At 34.2% G+C, this 9904-nt stretch overlaps 1 protein-coding gene across 3 annotated transcripts; it reads right to left on the bottom strand.

The window, feature by feature from the left end:
* Positions 1-2275: 2275 nt before the first annotated feature.
* LOC133039842 (probable beta-1,4-xylosyltransferase IRX9H) lies at positions 2276-8446 on the bottom strand. Of its 3 annotated transcripts, XM_061118834.1 has the most exons (6): positions 8138-8419; positions 7787-7931; positions 4913-5882; positions 3495-3744; positions 3186-3396; positions 2276-2822 (listed from the first exon to the last, which is right to left on the bottom strand). In XM_061118834.1, the coding sequence occupies exons 3-5, from the start codon at positions 5707-5709 to the stop codon at positions 3226-3228; spliced, it is 1218 nt and encodes a 405-aa protein (XP_060974817.1). In that variant the 5' UTR covers positions 5710-5882; positions 7787-7931; positions 8138-8419; the 3' UTR covers positions 2276-2822; positions 3186-3225. The 3 variants fall into 3 exon arrangements, with proteins under 3 accessions (XP_060974817.1, XP_060974816.1, XP_060974818.1); XM_061118833.1 differs by lacking the exon at positions 7787-7931 and having other exon boundaries at positions 8138-8446; XM_061118835.1 differs by having other exon boundaries at positions 2276-3396; positions 7787-8019.
* Positions 8447-9904: the final 1458 nt, after the last annotated feature.

The raw sequence follows: 9904 nt of genomic DNA, 5'->3' as shown, positions 1-9904 counted from the left end.
TTGAAAACTGATTATAAAATAAATCCACTTAAGAAAGAAACAAATTAAAGAAGAAGAAAAATAGATTTTTACGGTGTTGGGCGTTAATGAGCCTTAGTCCACGAGTCCATATTATTCAGCTATAAAAGCTTCAAAGTATTCTTACACAAGTGTTTTTGCCCTAGCTTAAGAACCCTAATTCTTAGCTCTTGATAGTAGAAATGATTTTTCAACCCTTTGCATGAAGGGATAATGTTCTATTTATAGGCTAGAACCGGGTATGGATGAACTTGGACCCGGTAGGATTTAAAGGTGTCAACTAGGTCCACTTATGGGGTAAAATACAATATATATTGATTTTGAGCCAATTGAGTGAGGCCCAATTCACAAGATAACGGCCACCCATACGAGTGGGGACCATTTAGTGATGTCAGGTGTCATGCGTATTGTGTTGGTACTGAGAATGTTGGAGAATATGGCGTTGGACAAAAAGATAGTTTCCTTTTAGTGGTGCGCTCACTCCTTGGGCCTGACATTGGGGACAAACCCCTAACATAGTAGGGCCCTACGTCTGGAGGATGCCGCGTAGGATGATATTTAGAGGCTTTCGAATGTCTCTTCAATTACCCTAATTCGGATTATCCCATGAGAGTATCTATATTAATCTTGATGGACCTTTTCGCCTTCTGGGCCAAACACTATTTCTCGAACCAAAGTGGTCCGACCTTGTTGTGTTTGTAAGCTGGACTTACATCCAGATTCAGAGGCGTAGTTTGACTCCGCATGTGATTAACTTATGGGGTAAGTTGAAAAATGCCTCTTTTATTCATCAATTAATCAAATTTACCTCTAATTTTATATTTATTTGAAACATACCTCTTTTTATATGTATTGTACCCAAAATACCCTTACATAAGAGAATCACATGGAGAATATCTTGAAGTGACAGGGGCAAAATTGGTACAATGTTTAAAAAAGAGGTAAAAATGATAGATTTTAAAAAAGAAGGTAAAAATAAAAAAGGACAATATAAAAAGGGTATAGAGTGTAATTTCCTCTTAACTTATTAACTTGATTGGGCCAAGAAATGGGCCTATTTTGATTGATATAGGGCTTTGAAAATGAATATGTCACTAATTCGAAAATGTGGATAACATCTACCATAGACATATTTTATAATTATATAGTAGAAAATAAATATCATTGAAAATATGATAACCAATGTTGAGAATCATGGGGTTCCATCTCAAAACCAATTGGCAATGAGTGGAGTAGCCCATGTTCTTATATATGGCTCAATTCTCTACCATTTATTCCATGTGGGACAATGTCCACAATAACCAAATTTATATTTCAATATAGCATAGATATCAAATGAATATTTCTCCTAATAAAAAATTTATAAAAGAAGCACTTTTAAAAAGGAAAATTTATACAAAGCACCTAAAATTGTAATTTTTTTACATATATTTTTTCACGAAATATTATTTTTTTAAAAGGAAAAATATTATTTTCATGTTATTGTAATATTATACTATGTTTTTGAAACTTGTAAACAATGTTTCTTTTTAGAACAATCAGAAAATAGAGTATATTTTTGTAAGAAAAAATAAAAAATAATAATCCGTTAAGTAAAAAAAATTATAGATATGTAAAAATGTAATTTTTTGTCATTTTTGAGGATTTATGAAATAATCTCTTTAAAAATAACTTTGTTTAATATGTTTGAGAACAGACCAACCTATTCAATGTTTTAATGATTGTAAAATCATTTCCAAATCCCAAGTTTGTCAACTATTACTATCTCGATGAAAACGTGGCCAAGGAACCTAACTAGAGCTAACAGGCAGAGCATCTTGTCCATTGAATCTGTCTTACCACATATGCAATGACATTCATTTTTCAATACAAATATTAATTTAATATGAATCGAGTGAGTAGGTATTTGTTTTTAAAAGAAAAAAGTTACTTTTTATCAAAAAAAAAAAAAAAAAAAACTAATTAATTTAACATTTACGTAAAACATGGTAGACAACTTTTGAAATTGTCATTGCAGTATTTTTTGTAAAAGTCAAATTTTATATGGACAAGAGAAAATAAATTAGTAAATTTTTATACTGATAATTATAGAAGGTACTCTCATTGGAGATTACCTGCAGCCTTAAAAAAGGATGATCAATTTAGCAAGTTCTTTCTCAACAACTTAATTTCCACAACCTAAGGTTTATCGTATAAAACAGGAGCACATGGTTTACACATCAAATAAACCGAAAATCACACGAGGACTCCAACGATGTCAAAGAACGAGGCAATGGTTATATTTCTATTGCAAATTCAATCTGTGTCAGACTCAGAACAGTGTTGTCAAAAAAACGTAATCGAACAAATAATAAACCATTAACCTTATGGAGAAAATCAAAAGACTATTTGGAATAACAGATGAGGTATTTCACTTCTTACTTTTACAAGACCAGAGTAAAGTGACAACTGCACCAGCTATGCTCATCGTACAAAGTAAATTTACCAAAGGCAGACTTTGTCTTGAATATCTGAAACCATTTTGGACATAGCTCTACATCATATTATATGACAGTATGAATCCTCAACAAACTTATCCCATGCTAACTGTTTTGTTTATCAAACAAGAGAAGAAAGACCAAAACTCTACACCAAATCGATGACATCGTTTTGTTAAAAGAATATATCAAGCAGGGGGGAAAGAAAATCTTTGATCTTCTGTTTCTGCCATTGCCAACTGTATCCATTTTGATGCTGAACAATCTTTGGTCGTTGGCAATTGACAACCCAATCTATCCAGGGCAACCAATGAGATGAAGTATTATCTGTCATGGAAGTCTACTGATCAGATGTTTTCTTTCAAGGTAAGAAGTTAATTTTGGTAAATTTAATGACTAGGAGATGGACTTAAGAAGATAAGTTGATTTTGCTATAAATGATGAAACCTTCACACCCTAAAAAGAAGCTTAATCATGAAGCGTGGCTAGCTATTTCTTCTCCCTACCAAACTTTAGCAGTAAGTTTCGCTATATGCAAAAAATTACCCCTTCAAAACAAAGCTATTAACGGATAATGAACTTGTGGCTTTTTTAGTTCCACCACTGCAAAACTCAGGTGAGTTTCATAAATCCATGATCCAACACTTGGAACTAGGAGAGAGTTGGATAGGGTTAAAAGTAACATCATACCTGTAAGCTACAAGTATCAAAACTGCTAGATTGATGTCGATCACTTGAGAGGGATGGCAACATCAAGGTACTTTTGGAGCAGCCATCCTCTGGGATAAACATGACCGTGAGCTTCCAAATGAAGGTGCCAATTCATTATCCTCGAACAACCCATAGGTGTACCTTCCATCTGACTTTCATCTTCAACCACTTGCTCTAAGAAAGTTGTCTCCTACAAAGTAAGCAAAATGACAATAAAAGTGAATTTCAGCTTGCTCATATGTAGGAAAGCTGAAGAAAACTACAAAATTGTAATGACATTAATCATACTTGGAAACCCTCCTTCACTGTGTCTAACTGCCGGACAGGAATTGATGTGGGGCGTCGCCATCTCTTTGGATCCCACAAAATTGTGCTGTTGAAAGCAAATCCTGACATATCAACATGAAATCTTCGTAGTCTCTTACTTTTCTCATTAGTATGCCATCCAACGACTCGACTCCCATTGCACACTGGACCTTCCAATATGGCCTTGTTTTTGCTTTGTGTAAGCATTGCAACTGGCCAAGTCCCAAAACGACTAGAAAACAAATTTATCAAAATAAACATGTGAAATTGGAAAGATCGATAGGTAGGATTAAACAGATAGTGATTATGGTCTATTTTCATAACAGGAAACAGAACATATGTAGCAATTCCTGTCAGTCAAGTCATAAAACAAAACATAACCGTTTTCTAAACAAGAAACAGTTACTCTAGTAGATGTGGCTGACTCAATCTAATAGTGGCTACAAATGATCAATTATGTTTGTTTTATTATTATTTTCATTTTCTTTCCTTCTACTTTTTTTCCTACAATTTTCTTATCTTTTTTTTTTCACCAAAATCCAACTTTCAAACATAGTCCAAAAGAATGAAAATGTTGCAATAAGCATCTATCTCATTCTTAGTGTCAAGAGTAACAATCAAATGTAAAAGGGGAAGAAGTGACTGACACGAAATGAAAATGTACAACGCACGGAAGAAAAATGAATGCGGGATATTCTATAAATTTTTAGAAAATTTACAATAATTTAAAATGCTAAAATTCAAATAACTTATTACTCACGCATATTTTTATATATATATATATTAAAATAAGTGTTTATGCAATTAGATGTTTGAATGCTAATTTTTGAGCATCTTAAATTATGTGTAATTTACTGAAAATTTGTTACACGTTCTGTAACTTTACTATGCAAAAAAAAATTACGACCTTATATGTATCCAAAATATTAAAAGTACATCTAAATAATAATTAAAAATCACTACCCAACAATTCTTATATATACATGTATGAATGGTATCGATGGTCCTATATTAAATATGTTTGAGTAAGCTTTGATGAATTGTAACAAATCTGGATTTTCTTCTCCTTCTTGTTTATCTGCTAAATCTTTTTGTTGTTAATAGGATTGTTCTTGGCAGGTTTCTTCGCAACATATTTCTTCGAGTTCGAATTACACATGGTAAATCAAAATTCAGACATAGCAAATTGTGCTTACAAAATGATGTATGCAGGGTAAGGAGATTTGACTTTTATGGGGGTTTCAAAAGGATTTTACCGTGTTTGTTTACAATTTAAAAAATTGGTCCATGATTACATTAGCTACTTTATTCGCAAAGAAACCCCTTACCATTAACAAAGACGAGAAATTACCCAAAACATGACAAACGCTTGTAATTACATATAAAGGGTAAAGACATACCTAATGTTTCTCAAGCTGTAGAACAATTCAAGCGAATATATGTTGTCATCATCAGCAAAATAAACAATGCCATCCAGCCTGTGATGCTCAATATGCTCCAAAGCAGTGTTCCTCTGATGCACACCTCGGTCCTTAACTTCTGTTGAATTCTTAGTACACGCCAAATGCCTATACATAACGCCAGTCTTCCTCAAAATCTCAGCGGTCTCCATCGACGCCGAATTCATCTCCACCACAATCCACAGCAATGGCGGAGGCACAAGTCTCAACACCTGCCCCAACCTATTCAAGAAATACGCCTGCAAAGGCCGATTATACGTTGGAGTCACCACAATCAGCTCTTTCCTAGGCAAAAAAACAAGCCCGTCGCTCGACTCAGGCTGGGCCTCGGCTCCAAGCCTCACGTCAGCCATAAACTGCTCAGGCTTCACAATCGGATCTCTAATGCTGCCGGCTTTGGCGGCCTCGTCCTCAAATCTCACGTTCACGTGCGATGGCTTTATGTCGAAAGAGAAATCCCGAGCCTGAATGTCGTTGACGTGACCTAAGGGCATCATTCCGAGCAGGAAGCCAATCAAAAAGAAAATTGCCCACTTACCGAAGGCTTTCCCCAGCCCCGGAGGTCCCTTCCGGCGGAAGTTAAGAGCGAAAGCAGCCACGACAGAAGGAAGTGATGAGGGCGAGTATTTAGAAGTTGCGAAGAGGAGGTTCTTGCTAGAAGGAGTAGAAACGGAGGCGCCATTCTGGTAGTGACGGTCGTGGTAAGCCGGTGAAAGAGTTCTTCGGATCGATGCCATTGTTCTTGATGTTGCTACTATTGTGCAGTCGAGAATTGAGTGCTACATGATCCAAAAAAAATCCAATCTCCACTGGTTTTCAATCAATAAATGGGCAATGATAGATGTAAATAGTTGATAAAACTTTATGCTCCAAGGAAGAGGAAAACCAATTTAGAAGCGGCTAAATATTTCTGCATAAAGGAAATATACATCAAAAATCCAAATCAATATTAAACATAAAGATTACAAACTAACAGAAGCTAAACAAATTAATAACAGTAGTAGAAAGACTGAATATCATATGTTTTATATATCATATACAGACAATTAATTACTGCTCTATCCTCCTCACAAACTTAATGTTGAATTTGATCAGTAACCTATGGTCATTCATCAACTATTAAGAATGCATTTCCTTACAGAATCATTACCTTTGTCGATTTTTAGATAATTAAATATTAATTAGCAATTCAGATAATAAGAATCTAAAACATAACACCCCTGTGATACATATCACCTCTAGCCACATTAAAATTATATTACATAACAAATTAGAGTATGCAGTGTATGGCATTGGTAGCTCCTTGACAAACCTTCTGTTACAGATTTGTTGAAGGGAAATCAGTATGGTAACACTGTCAAAGTTTCAACTATTAAACTACTAGACACATTGTTGAACCAAGTTCAAATATTAATTCTCACATAACCAAATCAATGACTGGATCTAACTTCTCTAAGAACTTCTCTAAGGCCTCATATCACATAACCATGTTGAAAATACCATATGACAAGAAATATTATAATCTTCTTTAGTTGCATAGGAAATGTTGTATTAAAAAAGGGCAAAAAAAAAAAAAGAAAAGAAATACCATAACAGAATTTCAAAGTTGAACTCCGAATATAAACATAAATAGACAAAAGCATACCAACAAAATTGAATCAGAAAAAAAAATCTACGTCTAAAAAGCAGATAATACCCCTAAAAAGCAGCTTAAAATGCAATGATTAAACCTGTAGACTCTAACAAAATGTTCCATTCATTTTGTTTACTAACATGATAAAAAGAAAAAAGAAAAAATTGTCAACATAGTTAGCAAAAACAAAAAAATGACCCAATACCATAAAAAGATTTAATTCCTTGAAAAAAGTCATCAAAAGATCAGAACTTCTCGAAATTCATTTGGTTGCAAGAAGAATAAGACCACTTCTATCTCCCACTCTGTATAAGATTCTTTCTATATAAAATTCATTTGGCTAAATAAAAAAGCACACAGGAGAGGAATAATGGCAGATATTGCTATATACAAACTGATCAGATATTTCAAATTGACAAGAAAAAGTATAGTAGAATCACAAACAGATTACAGTTTGAAAACAGAGCAGCTCATTGAGATTACAATTTCCTCCATACAACCATGGCATAAACAACAAATGTAAGGAATTCTAAGCTAATAGTGAGACAAGGAGAGCTGTTTTTTCTTCATGTCCTTTCCTAAACAAATTCAATCCAAATCAAATCACAAAAGAACCTAGTTTAAAGAACTTAACCTTTAACATGGATTCTAGACAGGTGGACGAACATTGGTTCTACGAAAGTGGGCATCAGCACTAGTTCGCACATGCAACTTGGAAGTCTCAAAACAAACACATTTCTCATGACAATCTATAGAACCAAAGGAAAGCACAGGACAAAAGAAGAGCTCCAATAGTTCAGCTACTCTACTGGTTTCCCTAAGTTCCTCCTAGCACTCTATATTGATACATTCATATTCAATACAGTCTCAGAGTTTCAGAAGTAGTAATAATGTTCATTTCTTACTTATTTTCTCTAGGAATATGATGAGTTAAATAGAAGAAAAAGATGATTGTGAAAATTTATTTTACAGTTGAAATCAAACTTTTCATTCAAAAACACACAAATAAAAATTAAATAATGAAATTGCAAATAAAAATCAAATGAAACAGGGATATCAACCAAGGGTCTGTAATAATCAACTCAAATTTGAAATTGTGGAATTAAGAAGTCTAGTGAACCCTTAACCCTAAATAGTAAACACATTTAAGTAAAATACAGAAAAGAACTGTGTTACATTACCATAGTATATATGTTCTCTTGGCTAGGTGAGGGGAACCAAAATGAGAAAACCAGGATCAGATCTCCATAGCTCCATTACTATTTCTTTACCCTCTTTTCCCCAACCATTCCCACACAAATGAAAAATTCCCCAAAACTGAACAATCTGTGATAACTTCTTAGAGATGAATCACAAATTTAAAGTAAAGTTACACAAGCACTTCTAAATTATGTCAATTTACACTTACTAGACCCTAAAATAATAAAAAAAATATATCAGAGTGCAGAATCCCAATCAATAATATCGAGAAATAAATCGAAGAGACTACTAGAATCAAAGATCAAAGAACCAGAGAGAGAAGGAGAAGAAACCTGTGATGCAAAGAGGAGGAAGATCATGAAGCAGGTGCCGAGAACCCAGCAAGGTGCCTGAAGTGGGTACTTCAATTTACTTTGATTCTCTAACCGCATAAGTGATAGTTCTATGGTCTTCAACTCAAGATCTCTGTGTAACTTTCTTCCTTTGAGCTCTTCTTCACTGGATTCTTCTTTCCTTTGACCCGACCCTCTTTACCCCTGGAGTCAGAATTAAGACACGCTTTGGTTTCTTTTCTTCTCATTGTCTTTTTTTAACGGGAATGTCCTTGTTTGGACATTGCATTCTATCAAAATACAAAATTAGTATCTTGTATTTGGTAACAAGGATAGTATTATATTATTATATTAATTATTAGCGCTAAAATTTTTAATACAATGTAAGTTGTATTATTTAATACATAACAAATGATTTATATTAGCTTATATTATAATATTTACAAAGAATCTTAAGTCAACCCTAATCTCCAACTTGAATCTGGAACCTGAACCCGAGATCCAGACCTGAACGTAGACCCAAGACTCGGACCTGGACCTGGACCCGAACCTGGAATAGGACCCGGACCGAACCTGACTTGAACTCAAACATGAACATGGACCCGGGCCCGAACCTAGAGTCGGACTGGAGGCCTAGACCTAGACCTGGCCCATAGTCAGTGTTGGGGTCGAGTTTATTGAAAATATATTATAAATTTACACATATTATTAATACAAGTCAATACCAAACATAGTATTGTTTTAAATAATACTAATACAATACAATACAATCCAACACTATACAATACAATACATCGTACCAAACGAGTCCTTATTTTTTAATTTTACAAATAGAAAAATGAAAGTATATTTTTGTTTTTAAATTTTTTTTTTTTGAAAAACAAAAAAATGTGTTCTATAACTACTTATGTTTTATAATTTTAAAAACAAAAAAAAAAGTGTATTGTGTAACTATTTTTATTTTTCAATTTTAAAAACAAAAAACATGAATTTTTGAATTTTTTTTTTCTTTTTGCATTTTTTAAATAAAAAAATTATGAATATCATTATTTTTACTTTTAAATAAATATAATAAAAAATCAAATAAAAAATACACATTAGCATCTTAAAAAAATTCAAATAAATTGAAATCACAAGACTCATTATCTGTTATTCGTGTTTCTAAACAAGTGACACGTGGCATAAAAAAAAGAGATAATCTCATGATCTCCCTGATTAAAACCCCTCAACTAACCTAAGTCGCGAAGAAGCTTCACTAATCAGGGATAAGTTAAGCCCAAGCAGAGTGCAGGGGATCCACCTTGTCTTACTTTTGCTTCCCAGACACGGAAGACTTATTACCACTCCAGGATACAAAGTGAGCTTGATTAAAAGGCTTCCCAAATGAAACCTGGATGGGTACTCAAAGCCTATCACAAACTAACCAGAAACCCACCGCCAATCCCTACCCTATCTCCACTAAGAAACCCACCAGAAACCCACTGGCTAACCCTACCCTATTTCCGACCGACACCTATGGCACCCAAGAGACTAAGATCCTTTGTATTCCGTGCCCAGAGACCCACGCACAGGCGGTGCCTACGACCCAAAATCTCTGCCCAATCTCTTCACCACACATCGGTCTGATCTGGTCTTCCCTCCTGCGCTCTCTGTCTCAATCTTACTCTCTCAGACACTCACCTCACCGGCTCACTCTTTCTTCAGCCGATACTCAGAAGCAATTGCGATGTTTTTGAACGAGTTTAGGTCACTATCTATGTGGGAGAA

The sequence above is a fragment of the Cannabis sativa genome, chromosome 7, assembly GCF_029168945.1.
Source record: "Cannabis sativa cultivar Pink pepper isolate KNU-18-1 chromosome 7, ASM2916894v1, whole genome shotgun sequence".
Classification (NCBI taxonomy): Eukaryota; Viridiplantae; Streptophyta; class Magnoliopsida; order Rosales; family Cannabaceae; genus Cannabis; species Cannabis sativa.
The sequence above is the reverse complement of the archived record's forward strand: the minus strand, read 5'-3'. Positions and strand labels throughout refer to the sequence as shown.